The 27805-nt window shown below is 54.6% G+C and overlaps 1 protein-coding gene across 1 annotated transcript; it reads left to right on the top strand.

Moving 5' to 3' along the window:
• The first annotated feature begins 24 nt into the window (after positions 1-24).
• Positions 25-25081, top strand: P2RX3 (purinergic receptor P2X 3). The gene is made up of 12 exons (XM_032846512.1): positions 25-143; positions 6968-7103; positions 7516-7587; positions 7824-7887; positions 8583-8676; positions 8982-9059; positions 9777-9918; positions 10398-10534; positions 22611-22704; positions 23004-23069; positions 23652-23729; positions 24192-25081. Exons 1-12 carry the CDS (start codon positions 25-27, stop codon positions 24303-24305), a joined length of 1194 nt encoding a protein of 397 aa, XP_032702403.1. The 3' UTR covers positions 24306-25081.
• Positions 25082-27805: the final 2724 nt, after the last annotated feature.

Here is a 27805-nt window from a genome sequence, read left to right as displayed (position 1 = left end):
GTGACCCCTGAGTGCTCTCTCAGCATGAACTGCGTGTCAGATTTCTTCACCTACGAGACCACCAAGTCAGTAGTTGTGAAGAGCTGGACCATTGGGGTCATCAACCGGGCAGTCCAGCTTTTGATCATCTCCTACTTCGTGGGGTGAGTCCTGGGGCCCTTTGGGTCCTAGCAGGGGAGGGCTGCTGGGTGTCCCGTCAGGGTTGCTGTGCAGCTGCCTGACCCTCTCCTCTCTTTGAGGAAACAGTCTCTACCCTGTAGTCCAAGGACTGTATTCTGCCACCCCCATCAGGGATCTGGTCCCCAGATTAGTTCCTTTCCCCAGTAAATCCTCTGGAGTCAGAGAGTGGTTTCTAGGCACACACCCCAAGGGGTGGAATTCTTGCCCTGGTGCCAGCCTCCACCAGGAGAGGTCCCAAGTGACCATCTCCCCTCTCCCTTCTTTCCTGCTCCCACCAGAGAACAAACCACCCTCACCTCTTCCCAGTCTCCTCAACCAAAGCTTTGGGGCCTCACAAAGATGAGGGAGCACAGGAAAGGGGAAGGGAAGGCACTAACATGAGGGAGACAGCATGGGTCGATCAGGTCATGGTGGAGTGGGAAGGAGAGAACTGGACTGCTTTGGAATGAGGGATTCCCCTTCTGGCTTGAGGAGATGATGAAAGAATGGGGCGAGAGGAGAAGCCCTTGCTCTTGGAGGGTAGGACAAAGCAAGGTGTCTGCTCCTTGGGAGGGGATGGGGAGACACACGGGCACAAATAACTCAAGGGAAGAGTTGCTTAGGGGAAGGTGGGTTTTCTGAACATGATCCAGGGTCCCTCCTCATGAATCCAGAAGCATTCCCCTTTGTCAGAAAGCATAAATTCTTTATACCATATAACCCATCCTGGGAGCTGCTTAAGAGCTAGTGGTCCGAAAACCTCTCAGCTCCCACCTTTAGAGGCATCCACCACCCCACACACACGTGTATGCACCAAGGGCCAGGGAGCAGACAATGGCTGGGGAGAAAACACAGGTTCCATCCTTCTTGTGGTCATTTACACACACCAGTGGGTACCAGAGATGACAGGCAGAAACCCCTGGAGGTTTTCTTTCCCGGTGTGCAGTCTCTGTCTTGCCTGAGACAATGGCTCTGTGTATGAGAAACAGCAAGCCACTGACAACAGTCATGAGTTAATTGAGTCAGTCAAAGAAGCCATCCGGTGTGCATGTGGGCTGGAGCTGCACGAGCGCAGGCCTCCTTGCCTGAAAGGTCAGAGGAGTGTATGAGCGAGTGTGTGGAAGAGTGGGCAGGCGTGTGGATTAGGGATTTTTTGCTTTGCGTGCTTTGTGGGAGCCAGTAGGACTCATTTCTGTGGCTGCTGTCGGCAAGGCTGTACGTCCAGTGCTCCTCTCAGGGATATTAGAGAAAGCATTCCAGCTTTGTGGTAGGAAAACGGCCTTGAAGCTTACTTCCAACTTCGAGGTTTTGTGAGATACGATGTTTGCAAATGCTCCATGTCCACATCGGCAGAGGCTGGCTCAAAGCTGGTTTTTAAATGTTCCACGTTCACATGTGTATGTGATGCCGTCGCTGTTTATAGCCACTAGACAGTATGGTGGTCGAGGTGAGTCCAAAAGCTGCCTCAGCACATTCCTGGCTCTGCTGGCTCCAGGCAGAAAGCTGATAGAGGGTAGACAGCTCCTGGACCAGCCTGCTCTACTCTCCCACTGCCCGTCTCTCCCTCATCGTGATATGATCTGATGCTCTGACCCCCAGTGCTGGAGCCTGGCCTGCAGAAACAAGCATGAGAGGCTCTTTGGCGTCTTGATATCCAACCCCATCCATCTCTCAGCCTGACAGCTCCCCATGGAGCAGCTCCTTCCAGTTACATCCATGCAGTCTGTGGCCCAGCCCCCCGGCCTGAGCCCCATCTGTGAGCACATGAGCCCATGCACCATTAGGACTCCATGAATCCATTGTCTTTAATTTAGCAGAAATTTATAAAGCATTTCTTCATGCCAGGCATAGAACTTGGGCAAAGCAGAGAGGGCCCTCAACCTCATGGAGCTTACGATGCAAGAGACGGATGTTAATCAAACAATCTCCACAAACAAATGTAAAATTTCAACTGAGACTCAAGACTTGAAGAAGAGGTGCACAGTGCTGGGAGAGCGGCTAGTATGGAGATTCCTGACCTGGTCCAGGAGCCAAGAGAAGGTTTTCTGGAGATAAGATGCCCAAGCCAAGATCTGAAGAGTGAGAGCAACCCAGGAGAAAAAAGGGAAGGAAAAGGGTTCAAGCCAGCTCTGCAAAGGGAAAGAGCCAGGCAAATGGGGACAAGAAAAGAAGATCTCTATGGCTAGAGCAGAGGGAGCAAAGGCAAGGGTGGTTGTAAAATGGGGGTGGGTCACACCCAGCCAGACCTCAGACACCCTCAGAGCTTTTGTTTTTACACAGGGCCAGTGGATGGGAAGTGTGTGTGTGTGTGTGTGTGTGTGTGTGTGTGTGTCTGGGGGCAGGGGCAGGGAGAGACAGACGATGAGATCTGAGTTGGGAAAATCACTCTGGCTAATTCACCAAGGGACTGGAGCAGGCAGGAGGATAACCTGTTAACGGCGCGGTGTAGTCATGTTGAAAGAGACAATGGTGGCCTGGACTCAGTAGAATTTGGAGGATTTTTAATGCTGTGACGTCAACAACTAACTAATGGTTGAATCTCTTCCATAGTATCCCTGCGAGGTAGACCGGATGCAGTCTTAGGCGGCCACATGTAACAGGAGCCAACTGTGTCTCTTATGCATGGACCGCACCGCGGCCGCTCGTTGTCTCCACATGTGCTCTCACCCCTGCACCTGCCTCTGCTGCCTGTCTGGAGTTGACACCACTTCATGCCTGGTGTCCCCTACCCACCCAGGTGCACAGAGAGGCCAGTGGTGTTTCTCCCATGGCTTTCCCAGGGCCCAGTGGCAATCCCCAGTCTCCTCTGTGTGATGGAACTTCCTAAGAGCCAGTCTCTTAAGGGGGTCCTATGGGGAGCAGCAGAGGACACAGGAGATCCTGGGGACTGAGTTTCCCCGAAACTGCTGTTGCACGGCCTGAGCTAGTTTGCAGAGCCTTCTGGAAGGAAGCCACCTCGCTGCAAACCGGCAGAGGGGCATTCCCTCCCATCTGATGCTCCATCATCAGAAGCACCTGTGGCAGCTGATGGTGCCTCAGACCCCTCACAGCCCTGCTTTCCCCATCCCTTCCTCCCCCTGCAAGGCCTGATCCACAGACTCACTATTTGCACAGCTGGCCCATGTGGTTCATAATAGCCAGCCTCATTTCGATTCTTTTTTGTAAGATTTTATTTATTTATTTATTTATTTGAAAGTGGGGGGTCAGAGAGAGAGAGCGGGGAGAGGACTAGAGGGAGAGGGACAAGCAGACTCCATGCTGAGCATGCAGCCTGATGCAGGACTCAACCCCCCCGACCCTGAGAGCACAACCTGAGCCGAAATCTAGAGTCAGATGCCCAACTGACAGAGCCACCTCAGTGCCTCAAGCCTCGCTTTGACTCTTATGAAGAAGCTCAACAAATACAGTGCTTAAACAGGGGAGCTGTTCTAGTTTAAAGAGAAGGGCCTGGAATTCCACCTTCTTGGCCCCCCACCCCATCGTTTCAGCCCAGGGTGGCACCCTGAGGCACCCCGTGGGACACCAGGTGATGAGAGGATGGTGGGAAGACCTGTTGGAACCCCCGTCTTATAGGTGCAGAGAGGAGCGCCACTCTTTCCCCCACCACACCTCTCTGCAACCCCATGATGGGGAGACTGTGGAACAGGACCCTCTGGTTAGAAACCTCGCTGTGACACTAATAGGAGTGGGGCTTGGACAGGTCACCATCCATCTCTAGGTCTCTAAGTATCTGGAAAATGGGTTTAGGAATGCCTACCCCAGGGAGTTATGGCAAGGAGAACATGTCAAGTGCCTTGCCTGAAATGGGAGACTCACTAATAGATGGCAACTATCACCATATCCTAGATTCCCCGGCACACCTCCCCCTTCCCCACCACCCAGCTCACACCTTTCCAAGAGACCCCTCTCCTCCTGGCTCCCACAGTACATACTCCCCACGCCCACTCCCCGGGCTCCTCCCTGACTCCATGGGGGTGGACAGAAGGGTGCCAGGACGCTGCTCTGGCCTCCTTCCTGCACATCCCACCTGCCAAGGAGCTGCCACCCGCCTTCCGCTCTATAAATAATAAACCAGGAACATGAGAAAAAAAATAAGTCAGAGCAGCCGAGTAAATGCCAAGAATTGAAGGCTTAGTCCTGCCCCATCTCCTCAGCCCTGGCCTCTAGAGACAGACTCAGCCCCTCTGTTCTGGAAATGAAGCATCCCCTTATTTTAAGCTGCACTGATGACGTCCTTGGGCCCCAAGGGGCCACAGAAATTCTTCCAGTTATTATTTAACTCAGAGAGAGAACTCTGATGTGGCCTCTCCTACCCCCTGGCATAAGAAAGAGCCTTGAAGGAGGAGAAATGGGAGGAAAGAGGTTCTTCGAGCCCTAGGGCCTTTCCTCCTAAGACTTTCCCAAGGCTGCAGATGTTCCCCTCGGGACCAGCAGGGCCAGCCGCACAGGGACCAGGATCCCATTCAGGATGTGAGGTGGTTCTGAGCAGTCTGCCTGGGTGGGAACCCACCTACCGGCTTGGCAAGTTAGCACAGCACTCCGCGCCTCTGTTTCCTTATCTGTAATATAAGGAGAACAACAAAGGAGTCTCACTGGGTCGGGATAAGGACCCAATGAACCCTTAACCACACAGAGCACTCAAGCGGGATGTTTTGGTTAGATGATAATAATCTGAACCCTGCTTCTCATTGGCAAATGTTCCTGGACTTTAAGAATAGGGTAAGGGGCCTTAAGAAACCGTGTCATTAGATCACTGCTCAGAGATGTGTCTATTCTGTGGCCAGGCACACTGAGGTTCCAGAGGGCATGTTTCAACTCCAACTCCGGACAGAGGTGCACTGAGCTGGGAGCAGGGAGATCTGGGTCCTCAGCCTCGCTCCCTCCACGGTGCAGGGCCCCTGGCTGTGAGCTGAAAATACTCATTTGGACATAAGATGGTGGATGAGATTTCTATGTGACCCAAACTTCCTTATGAGACTTGATGAAAACTCTCCTCTTCTAAAAAAGAAAGAAGAAAAGTGCTGGGAAAGGAAAGCACACAGGATCACAAACGTCCACGCCTCCCCTCAGGCAGGGTGCTCCTAAGAGCCTTCTACAAGCCTGTGCCCCCTCTGAATGGTGCATTCCTCAGGACACTGTCTGCTATAAGGCAGCAACAATAAAACAGGGGACAGGTTAGGAGTTGTCTGTCCGCCACCGCCGGCTGTGACTCCACCCTTTCAGTCCCACTCAAGGGAGCTTTTGGAATTCAAGCGCAGGAGGGAAGCCCCATGATGGGGATAACTCCCAGCCCTCTCACTGAAAACTGAACAAAGAGTCTCTTGCAAATACCAGCCTGTGTGCACGTGAACTTGATGGGCATGTGCCCATCCCACAGGTCACTGTGACCACCAGCATAACCCAGGAGCTGTTCCCCTCTATGAGGACCTCAGAGGTCATCCAATCCAAACACCTCCCAACTGAATGCATCTCCTTGAGTCTTCCCAGGCATGTGGAACTCACCACTCCCAAAACCGTCTGCTCTTGGACAACTTTCTGGGGTTGGAAAACTCCTGGGCTTGTAGTCCCAACTCCCTCCTTATAAAGTCCTCAGGTCAGCTTCCCAGCACAGCACGTGCCCAGCTTTGTGTTCTCTGCACTACACAGTCTCTGGTTCCTTCCTCCCACCATCCTCAACCTTCCTGTGCCTTCCTGGTTAGCAGGCAGAAAATGACCCTTGTCCAGCATTTCCAAAAGCACACTCCCCGATTCTAGAAGAGGTCACCAGTGTTTCTCCAAAACTAAGACTGTGTGCGGCATGTTCTGAACTCATATGACCTTTCTCGTCTGTACAATGGGGACAGCAAGAGCATCTGCCTGCCAGCGTGCTGTCTGGAACGGATAGGACTGGTCACGGGCTGGAAGCCTGCTATGGAGGCGGAGAGCGGCTGGAGCCTTGAGGGCTGTGATGAGAAAGGCAGGCCTCTCACAGAACTGCAAAGGGAAGAGTTGCCTGTAGGCTCTTCTTGCTGCTGGGGAAGGCTGCCCTAGTCCAGGGAGGGAGGTGCCGGTGGAAGGAAGAAGAGAGACCCTCCCAGATTCTGGCCGCGGGAAGAAGGCAGTACAGGTAAATGTCCACTGGGTGGCAGCACGCTCCAAGGAATAAGATTTGCAGCCTCTGCCTCCTACCTGCCCGGGAAAGGCTCAGCCCCTCCCTTCTCCTCCACCCTTCTCTTCTGGCGCCTGCACAGAGGGAGACATCTCCAAGCACCCAGCTCCCAAATGCCTTCAGCGACTTGTTTACTGAACACCTACTATGTGCCGGCACTTAGGATATACCCATGAGCAAAGCCTGGAATGCTCTGGGTCAGAGGCTTAAGACCCTCTGCTCCTTCTCTTTCCAGTTGTCTGCCAAAGAGGCAGCCTCCCAGTCTGCGGGAATGATGATGAATTGACAAAGGGGTGATGTCGCCCTCAAGGGGGTGAAAATTTGTTCTTGAGGGATTAAAAAAATCGTACTCTTCTTATGTGTAAAACACAAATAAATACACATACAGCACATAAGCTGATATCTGTAGTATTAAAATTTCAGGTTGGGGGAGGGGAGAGGTAGGGAAAAAAGTCTACAAATGGTCCTGAAGCAGGAAAAGGGAAAGATGGGAACATACCACTCTAAGCCAACCCAGGGCAAGGCCTCTCACCTCCAGCACAGGCCTTCCCCAGGCCAGACACCCCATGTGGTCTAGTGTTGGGGAAGGAAACTTTTCCCAGCCTCTGTCTGATGGTCCTAGACCCTCCTCTCTTGCTATCCCCTTATTCTCCTGCCCAGGTGGGTTTTCTTGCACGAGAAGGCTTACCAAGTGCGGGACACAGCCATTGAGTCCTCAGTCGTTACCAAGGTGAAGGGCTTTGGACGCTATGCCAACAGAGTCATGGACGTGTCTGATTATGTGACCCCACCCCAGGTATGGTCCCCCATCCCAGGGCTACGTGTGGATGTCCAATGATGGGGCAATGCAAGGAGGGTGTCGATGGGATTCCCCAAACCAGTGGTATCAGTGATCAGTGAAACCCCTCCCCAGTGGCCGGGGGGAGGGCTGCCCTCCAGAGTGCAGCACTAGGCATCAGGACAGTGGGGTCCTTCTCAGGCTCTGCCACACTCATCCTGTGATCAACACAACACAGAGAGGAGCAGGAGAAGCAAGGTGGGTGGTTGGACTTGACTTGAGCCCACCTCTGCCCTTTATTAGCCCTGTGACCTTGGCCAGATCTCTTACCCTCCACCTTAGTTTCCCTACCTGTAGAATGGGGATAACAGCAGTACCCACCTCATAGATTGGTACTGGTGCATTTTTTTCTCTCCCTTCTCCTACCAAGGGCACCTCTGTCTTTGTCATCATCACCAAGATGATAGTCACTGAAAACCAGATGCAAGGATTCTGCCCAGAGGTGAGGGGAGGGAGGGAGGCTGGATGAAGCAAGGCAAAAAGAAACCACTGTGGGTGGGGAGCGGTGGTAGGGAGGGGCGTGGGTGCACACAGAGGCTGGAGTTCCAGCCTTGGAGCTGGGTCTCAAGATCTCCGCCTTCCAAAGGTCCCTGGTTACTGGGAAGCACTGGGAGCCAAAGGGCTCATCCAGGGCCAGCGCAGGGTCCCACACCCACCTGCAGACCTGTCTCCCCACAGAGCGAGGAGAAGTACCACTGTGTATCAGACAGCCAGTGTGGGCCTCAGCGGTTCCCAGGCGGGGGTGAGTGCAGCCCTTCTCCACCCCCTCACAGCCCCAGGGTGTTAGTGGGACCCTGGAAGGTAGCATAACCCCCATGGCGGACAGAGCGGGAGCTGGCCTGTTCCTTGTCATTCTTCCAGCACTTAAGGCACTCCCTGTGTGCCAGACATGGGGGGCTGCCCCTGGAGAAGCTCGCAGCCCAGGGATGGTGGTGACAGACAGGCATGCATGAGGGAGCAAGTGCTATCATGGGGGAACCATGGGCACTGGGGAAGGGAGAGGGATTGGTTCTAGGTAGGGGACCCCACATGACTTCCTAGAGTCAGCAATGTTTTAGATGGGCCCTAAAGGATGACAAGAAGTTGGCAGGATAGAAGGGCTTTTAAAAGGACATTCTAGGCAGAAAGAATAGCTACAGCAAAGACTTGGAGGCCAGGAGGAGTACACTGTGCCCCGGGAACAAGAACAGGGCCTTTGGGGTGGCTGGGTCTGGAGGCTGTCACCTCCCTTTGGCTTAGTCTAGGGGTTGGGAGGAGCAAAAGACGAGAGCTCAACAGGGTTCCTGTACCACAGGTCCACCTCCCCTGCCCTCCCTGTTTGTCCCCTCCCCTGTGGGATCCCTGAACAGGGGGTGGTCCCTGATGAGGGGTGGGGCGGGGATGAGGGAGAAGCAAAGGTCCAAGCAGGCACCCAGCATACGTGGCTCCCCCTCTCAGGTATCCTTACGGGCCGGTGTGTGAACTACAGCTCTGTGCTCCGGACCTGTGAGATCCAGGGCTGGTGCCCCACCGAGGTGGACACAGTGGAAATGTGAGGACCCTGCCCCAGCTCTCCTTTGCCAATAGGGAGAGCTCTGCATCTCTGAGCCTGCAGAGAGTCTCAGAGGAACCCCTAGTAGTGTCCACTCCTGGGCTGGGAAGTGGCCTCAGGATGGCACCTTTCCCTACCTCACCTGCCACTCTCCTCCCCCCTGGCCCTCAGGCCCCAGAGAGGCCATAACCAGGTGCCTGGTGGGAAACGTCCACCAGGAAAGGTGGTCCCTGGGGCAAAAGCCCTACGTTTCTTTTCCCTTTCCTCGTCCCCAAAAGCTAAGACTCTCTTGCTCTCCCCCACAGGCCTGTCATGATGGAAGCGGAGAACTTCACTATTTTCATCAAGAACAGCATTCGATTCCCCCTCTTCAACTTTGAGAAGTGAGTCCCAGCTCCCTCCCTAAAGAAGAAAGCGGGGCACCCATCCCACCCTGCCAGCTCAGTTTCAGAGGGTGGAGAATCCTGTCCACATGGCTCCCCACACTTGCTCACCCTCTGCCCATCTCCCTGGGGCTCCTATTCCCAATCTCCCACCTGGCCTTGACCACCCAGTACTAGGTGGGCTCTGGGGCCAACCTCTCAGCCAGCCTCCCGCCTTGGGGCTCGGAACCCACAGACGGGAGTTCTGCTGAAGGCAGGTGAGGCACAAGTTCAGCCTGGGCCTGGAACCCGGATACCTCCAAAGGTCGGGGCCGAGGGCTTTCTTTTTTCCTCCCACATCAAGCCCAAGCACGGGTGTCCCTTTGCCACTAGTTAGTTAGGAGTTCATTGACTCCTTCACACGCAAGTCCTCGGTGGGCATCAGGCGTGGGCAAAGCACAATGCCAGGCACCACAGAGGTGCTGAGAGAACTCGGGTGTGACTCTTACCCCCTGGGACTCCCAGCCTAGGAGCTGGGGGTATTAGATACCAACACACTCAACCCTGATATGGAGAGAGGGGGATAGAAGTTGCGGGGAAGATGCAGGAACAGAGGTGACAGAGCCCGCGATCGTCCCAGACGTCAGGTCCCAGAGCGCGCTGCCCAGGCGGGAAGGCTAGAGACCTGTGCGGTGCCTGTCTTCCCGCCAGCCCTGGCCTTGTTTCTCTCCTCCGCAGGGGAAACCTCCTTCCCAACCTGACAGCCAGCGACATGAAGACATGCCGCTTCCACCCTGACAAGGACCCCTTCTGCCCCATCTTGCGGGTGGGGGATGTGGTCAAGTTTGCAGGGCAGGATTTTGCCAAACTGGCCAGCACGGTGAGGACCTAACCAAAGACCGGGGTCCCCTTTGGCAGGTGGAGGGTGGAAATACCCGGAGGGCAGAGCAGCGGCCGGGCAGCAGCACCACCTAGTGGAAGCACTCCAGACCTGCAACTGGCGCGGGCCTCACCGTGTGCTCCCCGCCCTGTCCGGAGGGCCTGCCTCCCTCACCCTTCCCGCCAAGCCTGGTCTCCCGTTCCCACCGTCACACTTGACCTTAGAGCGCTGAAAAAGCCCGTACAATGGGAAAGTGAATCCTAGATTGCTGCTAAGGGACGCAGGACAAAAGCAGGATCTAGAGCCCCAAAGGTCCACACCCCTGACTGCCGTATGTTGTTTACTAAGGAATGTCTGCCAAATCGCTTCCCCTCCACGTAGAGAATGGGAAGAACCACGCGTCTGTGTGTCACGACCCCCAGCCCCCACCCTGGCAGGCGGTGGAGACAGCCCTCCTCATAGTTGGACCCTTCCCACAGGGTGGAGTCCTTGGCATTAAGATCGGCTGGGTGTGCGACCTGGACAGGGCCTGGGACCAGTGCATCCCCAAATACTCCTTCACCCGGCTTGACAGCGTTTCTGAGAAGAACAGCGTCTCCCCAGGCTACAACTTCAGGTAATCCCCGGTTTCCTGGGGCCTTGGGAGGAGGAGGCAGGAGCTGTCCTGAAAAGTCACACCTCCAGCAGCCGTGCACATGGGGAAGAAAAGGCCCCACGCACCCCCATCAGGTGTTGGCTCAAAGTCAGGAAGTGCTTTCTGTCACTGCCAGGAGACGGATAGGCCAGGTCCGCAGGCAGGGCACGTGACCAAGGTCTCCCAGTAGAGCGTGGGCTGTGATTCTGAGCCTTTCTTAGCTCCGGCTCGAAAGCCGTCATGTGCCCAAGGAATGCCCTGGCAGCCCTTCTCCGGTACCTGCATTATCTAAGGCTTCTTGATCCACAAAGCAAGGGCTATAGTGGGATCAGTTTACAAGATGGAAAGTTTGTCTTTCTGTTCATAACCAGGAAGTTCTATCTGAGTCACAAATCGCAACTACCATGGTCATGAGTGCTTCCATGCCGTTCCAAGCAAGAGCTCAAGCCAATCTTTCAATATCATCTAGTTTCGATCTCCAATGGCCTTGAGCCATAAGGAATTTTCCCTGACGGCCCCTCCCATCAACCTTGCTTTGAAGAAAAGGAAGAGAAAACCCAGGGTTAACTGTCTGGAACCAGTTGAAGCTGACCAGCCCTTGACCTTCTCCTATCCTAATGTCCCCTGTCTAGGAAACGGCAATAGGATCGTTATCTTGAAGATCCTATCGGCCAATGTGTGAAAAGCTTCAGCCCTCTGTTCTGTTTTGCCCTCTATTTTCCAAGACCCTGAGATTTCTGGGAGGGCTTTGAGGATGTACAATGGTGCTATACACTAAACAGGGGACGTTGGGTAAATAGGCAGGGATCAGGGGGATAAAGTACACGTAAGAATAGGTTTCAGTTACACAATCAAAGAATTAGTACTCAAACTTTCTAGGTGGTAGTGATGTTTTCCAACAGAACGGCAGACGGAAGCAAAAAAATAATCATTTTACCTTTTTCTTACCTTTATTTGTAGTTCTAAAAGTATATGTAAAACTACATCCCATTACACTTTATATTTAATAGTTTAAAATATATATGTATAGTCTCCGGAGAGGAGAATTTTTTAAAATTTGAAAGTGCTTTCATAATCAACTCCAAACTTTAAAAAACCATAGGAAACAACACATATTTTAAAGTAGGTTAAAAATACTGTTCGGCTCCCTGGCAGAAATTGGCATATTTACTCAGTGGGTACATCACAGAGAAATCAATACAAAGGATATTTGTATGGTGTCTTAAAATAGCAACATATTAATAAAAGTCTCAGGATCTCAAATGCAAAGTTTTCATCTTCATAACTTCCCTGTGGCCAGTGGGAATTCTTCAATTTCCCAAATAACTTACTTGGCAGGAGAACGTAGGAAGAATGTTAACTATGGTGAAGCCCCCAACTACGGGTGCCACACAGATTTAGAAGAGGCTCTTTGATCTAAAGAAGCTACAGTGTGGGGTCCTCCACCTCCAGTTCTCAATCTTGGGCTTCAGCTGCCCCTCCACCCCGACTCCCCTTCCCGGATCCCCCTCTGCCCCACCCCACACAGCAAAATGAGAGGTGGACTTGGTCCTAAACAACTTAGGCTGTATTTGGGCAGACAGATCCGAGGACCCCTAAGCCTAACCACCAGGGGCTCATGGGAAGCTGTCGGAGAGATGTGGACCCAGAAAACTAACCCCTTCACCAAAGACCCCCAGGCCAGAGCAGGAAGGGGCAAACCTGCTCGTTTTGACCACCCCCCCGCCATAGTTTAAAAGAATTTCCAGAGCGCTGGCATGAGGGGCTATCTGGCAGCCGTGACGAGAAGAGGGCTCCTCCCAAGCCCCCTAAGGTCCCTCCCCTGGGTGCCCACCCACCACCCTCGCATTGCCTTCAAGCCACTGGCACCGCATGGAGCCCCGAGGCTGAGCTAAGTGCCCACGTTGGGGAGGCCACAGAGAATAAAGGTCACAGCCAGGTTTGGCACTGCTCTGTCTGATAACGGTAGAACTTCCGATCCCACAAATCTCCTGATCTGTGGGCACCGTACTCATCACCCTGGGCGCCGAGGGTTTCGTGTGCTTAGGCATGTTGTTCCTTACCGGCTCTGTGAAGCAGATGCCACAATCCCCCCATTTCACAGACGAGAAAACAAAGACTTGGCGGAATGAAACAAGTTTCCCCAAGTCACACAGCCAGTAGGCGTGGGAGCCTGGACACAAACACATTTTCCTGGATGATTTCCACGCAGCCAGGAAGGCTAGGGACATTCACATTTGTGAATCCTCCAAAAAAAAAAGCCCATTTGGTTGATACTTTCGTTGCTTAAAAACGAAGGACCTGCGGTCCACAGAGGCTAGAGGACTAGCAGCAGCTGGAGGCACAATTCAGGGTCTGGCTTTCTGTCCCCCAAACAAATTTGTCTGCTGCTCCCTCTCTATCAGAGGCCAGAGTTTTTCGAACGTCCTACTGTTGCCATTTGCTCTGGAGGAAATGCAGTCATTCGCCAAGAGTCAGCCTTGTTTTAATCTGCACATTCAGGCAAGAGGCAGTACAGATTCTCATTTCCATCACTAATTACTTCTGCAGCTCCTTTCCAAATGCGCCCCCTCCACCTTGCTTCTTACAGCTCTTGGCCCGGAGGATCAGAGATTTAGAGAATTTGCAGCCACTGAGGACCCCTGGGGTACCCCTAGGCTGAGGTGACCGGTTCACCGCTGAGGATGTGGAAAGTTCAGAGAGGATGTGACTTGCCCAGGGTTACAAGGGTATCCTGAGGAGCCTTCGAGGTCAGCTACATGTACATGTAGCTATAGTTCTAGCTACATCAGTCTCACTGTGACATGGCCCCAGACATGGGCCCCCCTTTGCAAGATGGCTGGTCCCTCATTGACAGCTCCAGTGATTGGAAAGGTGACCTTGTGTTGAGTCAGAATGTGAGTCCCTTCAACTTCCACCCAGATTACCCGGTGCCGTCCACCTAAATTAATCTTTATTTGTGTGATCTCCTGAAACTGCCATCTGTCCCTCCCTGAAACTTGGTGGAAACGTTTTGTTTTTACTCCTCTATCTATTCCGTACGGCTAATTCTCCAGGAGCCACTTTAATTCGGTACTTTTCTGAAGCCTCCTTCCAAGCCCATTGAGAGTGTGGCATGGGTGGGTCCGACAGATTAGTAGTGGGCAAAGGACAGCATTTCTGAAAAATAAGAACTGGCGAGAGTCACCGGGACCCCAGGGGTAGGGGGTGTAGACAAGGGCCAGGTTCTCGCCTCACAGGGAGGCCCTCCATTTGCTGGAGCAGGATTTTAACCAGGGACCGACCTCCCCCAAGGCGCCGGGATCAGGCAGTGGTACATATGATTGCAAGTATTGTGTCTTTGAGCGAGCAGGTGTGTTTGTTAGGGGACCAATGTGAGTCTGTGGGTGAGTGTGTAAGTGTGGCGTGTGCCTGAGTGGGGAGTGTGTGTGTGTGTGTGTGTGTGAGGGTGTTGGTGAATGTATTTGAGAGTGTTTGCATATATGGGGGGGAGATGGTACAAAGACAGATTAAAAATACTGTAGCAGTCAGGGTCCCAGCAGGAAACAGATGGCGCATGCAGAATGGGTAATGTGAGGAGAGTTTAATAAGGGGACTGTTTCAAAGGTGTGGGCAGGGTATAGGGAAACCATGAAGGATAGCGCAGGGCCCAGGACCAGTGACGGGACACAGGTGACTGCCCAGGTCTGAAGCACAGAGGGCAGGAAGCAATTCCCAGAACCCGAAGACACGCTGTAGGGACAGGAGCTGTGACTCGGCCAAGCCACCAGTGGAGGCAGCCTGGGGCAGGGTGGGGAAGGCAGGCACGTGAACCCAGGGATTTCCTCCATGAACACTCAGAGGTCTCTAACCCTTGTATCCCCTGGGTGAATTCATGGACCAAATGCCCACTAAGATGCAGATATCCATCCACATGAGCAGTTTTGCAGGCATTTTCTTTGCTTTAAAAAAGCCAACTTATTTCTACAAGTAAGATATAAAAACATCCTCAGAATAATAAATCCAGGTGATCCTGATACATAGGAGGGACGATGTGGAGACTCCCTCTCCTTCCTCCAATCTCTCTCCCCTTATAGGAAGTTAGCATCTTGGACAGTCTGGCGGGCTTCCCTCCAGTGCTTTTTCTCTGCATTTATGAGGCATAAAACTCCAGGGCTCTGAAGATCTTTAAAAGCCCATCCCCAGACCTCAGATTGAGAGCCCCTAGAGTTAGGTTCGCAAAGCCTTTCATGCCTATTTTGACAGGATTCACAGCTCATGCCCACGCCCCCATAGTAGGCTCAGGAAGACAGAGACGTGCCCAGGATTCCACAGCTTAAGCAAGAGGGACACGGGGACTCAAACCCAGGGACCCGATCGATCTGTAGCCATTGTTTCCGGCATACCTTCCACCGTCACATCGTTTGCAACCGCATCATTTGCAAGCAAGCGGGAGAGACAGGCCCAGCCGTGATGGCGGGAACGAGGGGGCAGAAGCAAAAACGGTGCATTTAGCGACATCAGATCCGTGTTTCTCCTCCGAGCCCTCCGAACCCAGGCAGCTTCGCTACGAAAAGGCAAGGCAGCTTTGGATTTCCTGTCGTGGTGTCTGGGACAAAAAACATTCGTTCAGCCGCTAGATGTTCCTCATGCTGGAGGTGCTTCTAGTGACGGTTTCGTGTTGGAAATGTACCCACAGCAGCTTTCCTGGAGCTCGGAAATTTGGCGTCTTCCCTGCTTCCATGCAGAAACGTGCAGATCAGCAAGATCTTAGGCCAACTGAATGAGATGGAATCGAAAGTGCGCCCTTGGCTTTGAGCATTCTTTCTGCAATCTGGGTTTTTCTCCTTCCAAAAGCCATAGAATATGTGTTTTTAAAAGCAGCCACTTTCCATCATCTCCGCAGAGACACTCAAAGGCCCCTGTGATGGGGGTAGATTTTGCCTGCCTTCGCCATGATCCGTTTTCCTCTTTGTTTAGGTTCAAGTGGGAGGAGAGGCCATCAGAGCGATCCCGAATTTATACAGCCTTTTATAATTTTCAGGTCTAGCCTGGCCCCACGACAACCAACTCTGTTGGTAGGAAACAGCAGCTAACCCTCATCGAACATATCCCAGTGAGCCAGGCAGGTGCTCTTTGCAGATTATCTCATCGACTCCAAAGAGAGAGAATTTTATAGCTGGAAACCTAACATTCAGAGGTTTCATTATCTGCCCAAGACCACACAGCAAATAGTGCTGGCCTGGAATTTCCAATTCCCGCAGCCTCCAAGCCTGTGCTGGTAACCACGAGTATCCTGTAGGACCGGTAGGGTTATCCCCATTTTACAGACAAGGAAACTGAGGCCAAAGAGGTTACTCCCAGGAACAAACAGCTAGCCATCTGGCGCTCAGCTACCTCTTTCAGCTCCATGTCCGTTGATCCTTCCCTGCCTCATTCAAGATGAACTAATAGCAATATTTATAAAAAGACCAACGACCAGTCATTGCTTAAGTGCCTGCCCCTGGAGCTGAAGAGGTTCCCAGAACATGCGTAAGTAAATATGGCTCGGGGTCTTCTCTAAAGGAAGGCGTCCCAGCCTGCTCCAAGGATGTTGCCCCACCCCTACACAGTGAGTCTGCCAGGAGATATTTTCCTATCAGTATAAAATCAACTGTAAAAGTCTATTTCAGCTGGCAAAATCACTTCTCACCAGGCAAAAGCTTTGCGGAGAACACCACTTCCTTCACTCAGACAACTCAAATTCCAGACCCAAGTTTTCCCTCACGAGTCCGACCCAGATCCTGCAAGTTTGTTGCTATTTTTCCTGTAACAGTTACGTGTCCTTGCTTTAGGAAGGAATTTCCATCACTCTATGGGATCGTTTCTAAACAGATGTCTGAGAGCTTCCAAGGGGTTCGTACATCGTGATAAAAACCTCCTCCCTTCAGCAAACGTTTATCGACTGCCGACTTCTGCAAATGTCAGCCCAGCATGGAGAAGCGCTCCCGCGGGCCAGAGCCACCCAGGGCTGAAATTGGGCTGCTCCGACAGGCAGCGAGTTTCCTCTCTCTGGAGGGGTCCAGGCAGCGGCAGCAAACCTCTCGTGGCTAACGAGGGGAGGGCTCTGAAGACGCCTTCCGATGCCAGATTCCGTCAGGCTTTGTGGCTGATACAAATACAATGGAGACCAGTTCCTGTGATCACGTGGAAATGATAAACCTGAACCCAAGAACAAAATATTTATACGAAAAATATTTCGTGCTGGAGCAAGCTGAGAAAAAATAATTATTCATCTTAAGATGAAGCAAAAGTGAAGCAGAGAGAGCCAGGGCTGCGGGGCAGGAGGCTGTGTCTCAGGCCTCGCCGCACATGCTCAGTGTGATTTTCAGCAACTCTCAGCCCCTCCGTGGGCCTCAGTTTCCTCCTCTGTGAAATGGGCTGTTTCGAGGTGATAAATTCCCTTCAAGCTCTGAAAGTCTGAATAAGTGCATGTGGGTGCCTGGGGAAGGTGCTGGCGGCGGCCGAGGACGCGCGCACTCTTATTTATAGACCCTTCACGGCCAAACGGTAGCTTCCGCACTGCCCGGCGCAAGCACATCTGACAATGATTTATTACGGTAATTGATGTTTGTACTTCCTCATTCTTTATCTGTTGCTGCTCGGGGCCCAAGAGATCACGTGCGCGCACGTGCACACACACAAACACAAGTGTCTCAGCCCTGTCAGGCCTCCACTTGTTGGATTCTGGGCTGTGTTGGGCTTGTCCTGTCTGGTCTCAGCACAGGTATCTCTGGGAGAGTCCCCGTGGGTGCGCCCCTCTCTCCGCGGGGGTTTGTGAAGAAACTCACCCAACAAGGGAGCTGAGACACTCAGAGCCTAACGGAGCAGGAAGCCACCCCAGCCCCGCAGCCCCAGCAGGAGGAACGGGAGCCCGGCCGGGAGCTGGGGTCCCTGACAGGAGACACAGCGGGCCACATACCCACCATCTTCCTGCCCTCGGGCTCCTCCAGTGCCCCCATTCCCCAAGGCCCCCCATTAACCAGAGAGGAAGGGAGGCAGGTCAGCCGTGGAGAGTGGTGGGCACACCAGGGACTGTCTGGCTTCCTTCCTCCGCTGCCGGCAGCCAAGCCCGCAGCAGCTCAGCTGTTTTCCCAGGCATCAGCTCTTGCCTGCTCACCGAGGCCGCCCTTGAGTCTCCTTCTGGCTCGTCTCTCGGGGGAGAGGCAGGGGTGGGTATTGGTGTTCAGATCCCAGCTAGGCCCCTGGCAGGCCCAGGAGCTTTTAGAGCCACCGACCAGGCTTCTCTCCAGCCTGAGGAACACCATATGACGTGCACTGAAAACTCTGAGCTTCACAGCCAGCAGCTCACGGAATCCTCTGTCACAAGCCCGCCACTCTCACTAGTACCCCCGTTTCACATCTGGGGAGACTGAGGCTCAGGCAGACGAAGGACTTTCCCTCGGCTTACATGAGCTCATTCGGAGTCACGGTTCAAGCCCCAGGACCATCTCATTCCAAAGCCCCTCCACCAACAGCTGCAGCACCGAGCGGTCGATGTGAGGCCTGAATGAAGGAACAGGTGTGCGAGCCGCCAGCCTAGCGCTCAGCATGTGGTAAGAGCAGCCGCGAAGATTCTCTCTCTGCTCTGCCCGCCCCTATTCCCCTCCCCAGATCCCATCCAGCCACCTGCCGATCGATCGGAATGTTTTCTGCCTGATGCTTCCACCTTACACCGGCTCCACCTGAAGAATGGGAGAATTTGGAGAAGGAGGAAACCCGGAGGCCAGTGTTGGTGCTAAACTCATTCTGGGAGATGTCAGGAATCCACTGCTGCCTTCAGAAAGCAGTTACCCTGCCCGTTACTGCCCCAGGGAGGCCCTCGGGCAAAGGCAGTGAGATCTGGAGCACGGGTCAGTGGTGCAAACTGTGGAGTGCAGTCTGCTGCAGGTACCGAGCGAGAGGCCTGGGTCCTGCAGGGGCCAGAAAGGTAACACAGGATTCCACAGCCTCCGCCCACACTGATAAAGGGCTCTGAAGAAAAAGGAAACAAAGGAAACACCTGATTCACCCTGTTTGCCCATTTCTGTGGTGTAAATACACCCCCCAGGTCAATTTCAAGCTACAGGAGTGAGGTCGCAGAATGTAGAACTGGGATGCGATGCGGGCAGTGTCTCTACCGCCCCGAGCAGGTGGACCCAGCCTTCTCCACCCGTCCCCGTCCTCCAGCCCACCAAGCTCCTGCAGCTTCTTTAGGGACACCATGTCCTTTCCCAGGACAGGGCGCGTGGGCCCTGCAGCCTGGAAAGCAGCCCCCACCTCTGGCCTTCGCACCTTTCAACCCTCCATCCCTCAGGCCTCAGTTCCAACGGCGCTTTTACAGGAAGCCTTCCTTGGCTCACAGCCTCGGTCAGACGGTCTTCAGTACATGTGTTCTTCGAATGGTGCTCTGTCCTCTCCGGCCCTGACGTCAGACTTTAGCTATTATGGGGGTGTGTTGTTATTAATATTTCTTTCCCTCAGATGAGAGCAGACCTTGCCAGGGTATCAGTGGGGTCTAGCACAGTGCCTGGCATAGGGTAGGTGTGCTCTGAGTACCTGCTGGGCCCTAGTGGATGAGTAGGAGTTTTCAAGGCAGGAAGGGAAGGAGAGGGGAGCAACATGGGCCCAGGCAAGAAGTCCGTGTCTGTAGGGTGTGTTCAGGAAACCCGAGAAAGCAGCCGGTGTGGTGTGGCTGGCACTCCTTGCCAATAGGCAAGGAAGGGGGACTGGGCCGGTCTGGGTGTCGGTGGTGTCGTTATCACCAACCATGTTTCTCAGCCAAGAAAACCAAAGCTGGAGAGGTAGGAATCAGGGGATTTGGGAGAAGTCAGGGCTGGCCAGGTTGTCCTTCTGCCCATGCCCTTTTCAGAGGAGGAGGCTGGGGGATCCTTCCCACACTCCATGGCTCTAATGTTCTCCTCTGAGCCAAGGACACTAGGCGTCGAGACCCGCCTTGCCAATCCAAAAGGGATCCCAGCTGGAGAACTGAAAGAAATCAGCCACAACCTAACAGAAATCAGGCAACAAAAAACAGACTAGAATGCTGGCTCACAGTGTGAACTCTGGCACTGGACTCCCTGAATTTGAATCCCAGGTTCGGAACTGACTGTTGGGTTTGCAGACCTTAGACAAATTGCTTAATCTGTGCTATCCTGCTTCCCCATCTGTGGAATGGGAAGAACAACAGAATTCAACTCCTTGGGGCTGGGTCTTAAAAGAGATGGTAAGGGTTAAAAAGCACTTGGTACAGTGCTGGGCACATAGTAGGTGCTCAGTGTGTGCCTTCCCTCCCTGAGCACTGTTCTTCCTCCTTTCTCCCTCCCAGGAGGAGAACCAGTCCCTGCCAACCCTCCTGTGAGGGTGGGTGGTTGGTGAGATAATGATCTTATCATACTTATTGCCTCTTGGAAGGCAGGTGCTGGAGAAAAACCAAGTCCGCTTTGGTTTTTCTCCCTGTTCCTTCACATTCCTCCCCAAGATAAATTTAGCCAGCCTTCGCTTTGAACACAGTGCCCAGGGTGCTGACTTTTTGTTCTCTGAGTCGCTGTGAGAGCATTCTTCACGGCTGCAGCCCCAGGCTGGAATGCAGACTTCGGGAGCACAGTCCTAGCCCCTGCCCTGCCCCAAACACCTGTGACCGTCTCACCACCACCCCCGACCCTCCCGGTCCCCGAGGACATCGGGTGCCACATCTCCCAGGCAGGGAACCTGAGTTCTCCAGTGACGTGAACAGAACGCAGAATACAGAAGGACTTGGAGATCTGGCTCCTTTCCAGCCACCCGGAGCTCAGAGGCAGCGTTCAGGGTTAAGAGCAGAGCCTGGAATCCAGCTCTGGCCAGTTACCTTCTCCTCCCTCTCCCCACCTGTAGAATGGGTCCCCTGCTGGTACAGCTGGACCCACTCCATTCTGCTGGGCCTGGGAAGCCCTCTGCTGCTGCCACCCAGACCATAACCTACCACAGCTTTAAAGTTGGCCCAGCCCCTCGCCTCTCCACTTGTCCTCCAGCTCTTTGGTTCTTTGGCTTAGGTAGTTGGGCTTCCTTCGGTCTTCTTCCTGGGACCCATTTTTACTCTGGGACTCGGTCTCAAGAAGATCATCCTGCCTTCTCTACCTCCCTCTTTGGCTGCACTGTCTACAGGACACACCTTCCCAGGTCGGGCACCCCGGGGGGACACTTTACCTCACTGACTAGCTTTCAGGCTTACTCTTCAGCCCGGGACAGCAGGTGCACCGTGTGGGCACACATGCTCCAGCCATGCCCAGGCACAGGCAGTCAGGAAACATGCAGCCCGACTCCTTCCTGACCCTGTTAAAGTCTTCTTCTGTTCCGACCCTCCGATGGCCTGTGGATGCCTCCCACTGCGGAGCCCACCAGGAACCGGAGGGCAGGGAGCTTGATGGAGGCAGGATCTGCACAGAAGGGCAAGCAGAGAATGGGTGTGAAGGGACAGCCAGAATACCAGGATCGCGACAGTGCCTGTCTTAAAGGGTGGGTCTTGGTGTTTACCCCTCTCACTAACAGACCCACTGAGGGGTGCATGAGTACCCCCATGTCATGGACATGAACAGTGATACTGTTCTGAGTCACATGAAAGGGGTGGAACCAGGATTTAGACTCCTTTCTTCCTTGCTGCAGAGTTCTGCTCAGCCAGAGCAGACAGTGGCTGACACTGTATGAGTTTCGATGACTCTTCTCCAAAATGACCTTGCTCCCATGCCTGTGACCCCTCTGCTGTCTGTGCCCTTGAGCCGAGCATTTCCCTCTCCCTGCCCGAATGCAAATAGCCCTGGGAGGGCTGTCACAGTCACGGACACCTGCGGGGAAGGAGACTCCTCTCTCTGTGGGAGAGGCCTGGGAATCCAGGCATCATCGGAAACACTGAAGGGGAGACAGCTGGCACCAAATAAGAGCCATGTCAACCCCACAGAGTTATGGGGCTTTCCGAGCCCTTTCACTCCATCGTCTCACTTAACCCTTGCCGTGCTTCTGGGATCCTGGCGTCAGGAGCCTGTGTCGCCGCTGCGGGTCCATTGTAGTCCCAAGACATTACACTTCGATGATTAGTCTAGAGTTTTGCCTATGATGGGCGGGGCCATAAGGGGCGTGCACTGGCTTCAGGCAGACACCATTTGCACTCCTAGCACTTGTGAAGCCACAGGCAGTCCCTTCGCCACCCCTTCCCCGGACATCTTCACAGTGAGGTGCTCATGCCCCCACTTTGAAGATGATCATTCTTACCTGTCCCCCGCACGGCTCCTGGCACCCAGCAGTCCAGCCAGAGAAGGGGTAGAGGATACAATCTTGGGCAACTCTAGCATTAGTCTCAGCCCCTGGGTGACCCTGGACTAGTCTCTTAACCTCCTCAGAGCCTCGCTTGAAAAATAGAGCAATCACATCCCTATCCCGCAAGGCTTTTAAAAACCGCTCTATAAATGTATTTCTTCAACAATAATAACAGCCAACAGCAGTAAGCATTCCCTGAGTGCTTACTGTGTTCCAGGCACTGTTCTAGACCCCTGGGGTGTGTGCTTTCACTCAATTCTCACAGCACCCCTGTGAAGCAGGACTTCCATATTATTCCCAGTCATAAAAGCGGAAACTGAATCTCAGAGAGGTTTAGTTACTGGCCCAAGGTTGCACAACTGGTAAGTGGCAGAGCCAGGCTTTGAACCCAAGTATGCTGACAAGCCTGTGGGGAGGGGACCATCTGCAGTGAGTAAAGCCCAGGGATACCCAAACAAATAAAACCGAAGAAGCCTGGAGTCCAGCAAGACTCAGACTTTTGTACACACTAGAATCATCTAGGGAAATTACTTAAAAGGCAGAGTCCTGGGCCCCAGGCACAGAGATGCAGGTGGGGCTGGGAAGCTGCCTTGGTATCAAGGCCCCAGGATGACTACACAGAGGGTCAGCTAACCACACAGGGAGGACCGTGGCTGGTGTCCAGCAAACCACTGGTGAGATGCTCAGTGAGTGAGAGCTGTAGGCTCCAGAGGACCCCGACGCTTCAGGGAGGAGCCCACAGTGGGACCCACGTTCCACCTCTGGTTTCCAGGTTTGCCAAGTACTACAAGATGGAGAATGGCAGTGAGTACCGCACACTCCTCAAGGCTTTCGGCATCCGCTTTGACGTGCTGGTGTACGGGAATGTGAGTCCTTGCGCCGGGCAGATGGGGGGAGGACAGGGAAGGAAACCCAGACCAGTCTTGGGCCCTCAAGAGCCTCCTCCCGGGGTGGGGGGGCAGGGTCCTGCCACTGACCAGCTCTGAGAGCATCCGTGAGTCACATCTGTAGTCTCTTCACTGCTACGGTCAAGGGTTGGAGCCTCCTGGTCGACCAAGAGCCCTCTGCTCCACCATCTCTCTGGCTGGGAGTCCTCCTTCAGCCTCAAGCCTCAGGACCTCGTGCTGGGCTCTCTGCCCACCCGCTTTGGTCTTTTTGCTTGCAGGCTGGCAAGTTTAACATCATCCCCACCATCATCAGCTCTGTGGCCGCCTTCACCTCCGTGGGAGTGGTGAGTTCAGCCCCTTTAGCCTCACACAGGAGGCCCATCAAGGTGGGGCTCCAGGTGGGGGTCGGGGTGGGGGAGTGGCCCAGGTATGATGCCCTGCTTCTGCCTGGAATGGAAAGTCCAGCCTCTGGCCAGGTGCCTCAATCTCCCTCATCGCCTCCCTGCTGGAACACCTCCAGTCACAGAGAGCTCACTACCTCCTGCAGCAGCCTCCCCAACTGCGGGAGTTTCCACCTGGTACCAAGTTCCTGCTCCCCCACCATGAAGGTGAAGGAGGAGACTCCAGGGTTCCACAGACCAAAGGAACTGAGCCCTGCTCCCAGGGACTTCTACTCCCTCACCCTCTGCTTCTCCCACCAAGTCCTCTCTCTGCATCTTGGTCTGCGGTCACTGCCAAGAGCTGAGAGGTGGGTGATGGAGGCATCCTGCAAAGCCCCGGGACGTTTTTCCAAGTGGAAACATCAGTCAGGTGTCTTTGGAGGACTCGCCCAACCCTTGGCCTGCTGTCTGCCTGAGGGCAGTCCTCCCCACTGCCCAACTGCCTGTGCTTCCTGCCACACTGAGCCCGCCCTGCCTCTCCTCCAGGGGACTGTGCTCTGTGACATCATCCTGCTCAACTTCCTCAAGGGGGCCGACCAGTACAAAGCCAAGAAGTTTGAGGAGGTGAGCTGGAGGGGAGGGGTGGGGAGGCATGAGAGGTAGAGAGACAGTGCAGGGACTAGCTGGGCACCCCTAGACCCCAGGGACTCTCAGTGGCTCCCCCTTCTGGGGGCTTCTTAAGGGGATTCATGAGGCCTCAGCGCAAACTGGGGGTCCCAAGGAGAGGGAGTTGGCCAAGAATGGGCTCTGCGGGGCGGTCTGTGGGTCATCACTGCTGACGGCCCGATCCACTCACTGTCCCCTCTCCATTTCTGGGGCAGGACAAATTCTGCCATGGGTTAGCTCAGGTTTCGGTTGGCCCATGAGGTTCGTGGTTGTTCAGACTGCTGGCATCACACAGTCTTGCTGGAGCTCCCTGATAATGGGGCCCTGAGCCTCCACTGCCGCTTCTGCCAAGCGGCGTCCCATGGCAGGGGGAGTCTTGCCCACAGCTAGAGCACGATAACACCAGCCCTTTGCCTGCAGGTGGACGAGATGACGCTGAAGGTCACGGCCTCGGCCAACCCAGAGTGCTCCAGCGACCAGACCACCGAGGAGAAGCAGTCCACAGATTCGGGGGCCTACTCCATTGGCCACTAAGGCCTCTGCCAGGGCCCCAAGCTCATCCATGGGCTCCAGGCCTCCCGATAGGGCACCCCACCTGGGCAAGGAGGGATGGACAGGGGAGGGGCTTTCATTTCTGCTGCTCACCCCAGGAAGCCATGCTGGACCCAGGGGTCTGGGCCTCCCAGTGTTCTGGCAGAGAGGTAGTACCCCCTGCTAAGACCTCCATCTCCCTTCACCCTTTGCCTTGCCCCTGTCTGCCTCCCAGGACCCCCAGGGCAGCAGCCCCTGAGTTGTCCCCCTTCTGAAGAGTAGAGAGCATAATAGTAATAGCAAGTGGCCGCAAGGCATTGCCAAATGCCGGGCAGCGTCACACACATTATCTCATTTAACCCTTAGAGTCATCCTATGAGGTAGTTATTAGTTTCCCTGTTTTGAAGGTGCACTGAGGCCCCGAGAGACTGAGTCATTTGCCCAAGTCCACACAGCCAAGAAGCAAGAGGACTGGGATTTGAACCCAGATCGAACTCCATCACCCACACCCCACAAGAGAAGGGTGAGCTCCCAGGGGGTGGCCGCCCCTGCTGCTTCAGCCTCCCCCATGGTGACCAGGATTAGGTTTCTTTTAATGAAGAGTGAGCCCCATGCTTTCAGCAGGAACTCAGGCCCTGGTGTAGGGAAGACCAGTGAGACAGGGATGCGGGTGGACCTGACTTGGGTGGATCCCCAGTTCAGAAGGAAACAGGAGGCATGACTTAGCTCTGTACCCAGCCATGGGTCTCTCTCTGGGACCCCCACATAATCCCACACATCGGGACACCCCCCCCAGCAGTGGAATTAGGCCCCCCACAGAGTGGGGCATGATTCCCCTGACCCAGGCCCTTGTCTCAGCGGGCCATGCTCCTTTATGACGCTGGTGAACAGGCTCCAGGGAGGCCCGAGGCCCTGGGAGCAGCGGCCAGCTAGGCTGCCCCCCCACAGGGTTCTAATAGGCAGTCAGCCTTCAAAGGCTAGAAGCTCTCTTGTCCCTCTCCCCTGTTTACAGATGAGCAGACTGAGGCAGAGAGGGGAAATGACTTGGGTCACACAGTTAGTGGCCAAATGAGAACCCAGGTGTCTTGGCAAGAACAAGGGGCCAGAGAGGCCACTGGGGGATCCTCTAGTCCACTCACACCTCTGTCAGCCTGGCGCCCCCTCCCCTTGCTGGGCTCTCCCCTGTGAGAGGCAGAGCTCAGGAGCAGACCCAGTTCTTCGGAAGCCTGAAGCATATAGTTTGGGGCATCATCTCAAAATAATACAAAATTAGGTATTAGAAGGGGCTCATGCATGAGGGCGGCCCTGAAGGACGAGTTTCATTAGCCCCACAGTCCATCACCTCTGGAAAAGTTGGAGTGCAGGCATGACCATGTGGCCTGAGCTGCAAGGACGTGCCAGGAGGTGGAGGGCTGCTCCCTCTGCAGAAGGTGCAGGGAGATGGCAGGGAGGGGCAGGGGCAGCTTTGGGAGTCATTTGGAAGGGACTACTTTGGGAGCAGTGGACACTTGCAAAGGCCTGACCCCAGTGATTCCCCCCTCCGGGGAAGAAGAGGTCAGATTCCATGACGGGAGGCCCGTCACCCCTTCCCTGCTCGGCCTTCGCCCCCACCGCATCCTCAGGCTGGTGGGATCGCTCTTCCCCGGGGTGGCCTCGGGCATCAGGCAATGTCCAGAGATCTGACCAGCAGAGACGTCAGTGGAGGCCTCGTTCTGCACCCGCGAGACCCACAGGCATCCCAGCAGGAGTCGCAGGCGTGCTCCCTGCAGAGGAGACCGAGGCAACCGTGTCCTCTTCCTCTGGACGGGTGTGGTCCTCCCGCGCCTGGGGCAGCCACTCCGCCTGGCCCGCCAGCAAGTGTGTGAACTCCGGACAGCGAGCCTGCCGTGCGAGCCACAGGAGCCTGAGCCACAGCCTCTGGGTGCCAGATTGGCTGGGCCCTGCTGCATCGTGGCGGACTGGGCACGGTCCCCAACCTGACCACACGCCAGCCCTGCTGGGCTTGCCGGGGCTTGTCACTAATCCTGCTGGACAGAAAGAGAAAACTGGAATCCACGGAAGTTTGAACCGGAGCGCACACTCACTCCCAGCAGTCGTTGTGTCTGTAATTACTCAGCATAAAAGCTAGCATTTAGAGATAACTCACCACGGCTGAGCATTGGGCTGGGTGCGCGACAGGGGGGTCTACTGTGACCCTCCTTTAATAGCAGGGGCCTGTGGCTTGGTAAGGGGGAGAGACTGAGCCGGCACAGCTGGGCCCCCAGCCCCAGGCTTTATGGCTCCGGAGTCGACTTTCTTGACTTCTAGGCCACGGCTGTCTGAGAAAAACCAGGACCCCCGTGGGCCCCTTCTCTTCTGGATGTGTTGAGCTAAACCAAGTGTCTAGGCAGCAGTACCAAGAAATCTGCAGAATCTCACGGTCTCATGTCCCAGAGTGGGTCAGACAGCCCCCTCCCTCCACCTGGTGGCGATGTCATCCGAGACACATGGAGGCCAGGTCACAGGGCAGGGAAAGGGGGATGCGAGGCTTGCAGACCCCAGGAAGTTCAGGCCCCGAAGAGCTTACAGCACGTCCAACCCCACTGCACTGGCCAGGCTGCAGCCACAAGGAAGACTGGGAGACAGTCCTCCTGGGTCCTCAGCAAGAGGAAACGGTGCACACGGCACCCTCTGCCCCATTATCCCCCTCTTGCCCACAACCCATCCAGCCCACAGCCACGGATAGCTACACCCTTCCCTTGTGTGTTCCTTCGCACAAAACCTTATTCTCCTCGAGCGACCCATCAACCTCCCAGGGGTTTGAATAGAGAACACCCTCAGGAGTTTCTTCTCCCAAGAGGATTGCCTTTTAATCAAGGGCTATTCAAGACTGAAAGGCCTTAAACAGCCAAAGATATAAATGCCTAATGGTTGAAGTTCAGGCGCAGTGACCAACATGCTGCACACTTGAGCGATAGCTTATCTCCCTCGTCTTGCCTCCAGCGAGCCTCAGTCTGGCGGGGTCTGAGCCCCTTTCCACCCCCATCTCCTGTGTCTACTGGGCTACCGTCTATACTGCCTAGAGCCAGACAGGCTACTGGTGTCGACTGCAGCTCGTTCCCCACCCAGGAGAGAAGGGGAAGCTGATAAAAGCCAAAATACTGGTCCCAGAGCTCCTTCTTCGGATCTTCCCTTACCAACCCTCCTCCCCCTACCCACAGCCGATTCCGCTGTTCTTCTAGAAGCAGAACATCAAGAATTAGCTTGCTAAAGTATGCAAGGAAGGGAGGGGGTGGGGGGGCCTGACCTCCAGGCAGCCCTCTTTCTTTGTCCCTGGGAAGACCAACATGCTGTGATTAGGGGCTTCCTGGCTCAGTGTCCAACCAAGGCAGATGGACAGACCCCTCTCCTGAGGAGAGGCCTCTGTACCTAGAGGCAGTCCCTGGGCCCGGCAGAGGTGACAGTCAGTACCCACGCCTGTCATCCGGCTGCCAGGGGCCTGCCCGTGTTCAGGGACTCGTCTC

The sequence above is a fragment of the Lontra canadensis genome, unplaced genomic scaffold (assembly GCF_010015895.1).
Source record: "Lontra canadensis isolate GAN:19392208 unplaced genomic scaffold, GSC_riverotter_1.0 scaffold176, whole genome shotgun sequence".
Taxonomy (NCBI): Eukaryota; Metazoa; Chordata; class Mammalia; order Carnivora; family Mustelidae; genus Lontra; species Lontra canadensis.
This window is presented reverse-complemented; position numbering and strand designations above follow the sequence as displayed.

Excerpts from the sequence above, each read along its gene's own strand:
- P2RX3 (XM_032846512.1), top strand. The coding sequence starts at position 25 with ATGAACTGCGTGTCAGATTTCTTCACCTACGAGACCACCAAGTCAGTA. Across the intron at positions 144-6,967 it reads ATCATCTCCTACTTCGTGGG|GTGGGTTTTCTTGCACGAGA; the intron begins GTGAGTCCTGGG and ends TCTCCTGCCCAG. Across the intron at positions 23,730-24,191 it reads AAGCCAAGAAGTTTGAGGAG|GTGGACGAGATGACGCTGAA; the intron begins GTGAGCTGGAGG and ends CTTTGCCTGCAG.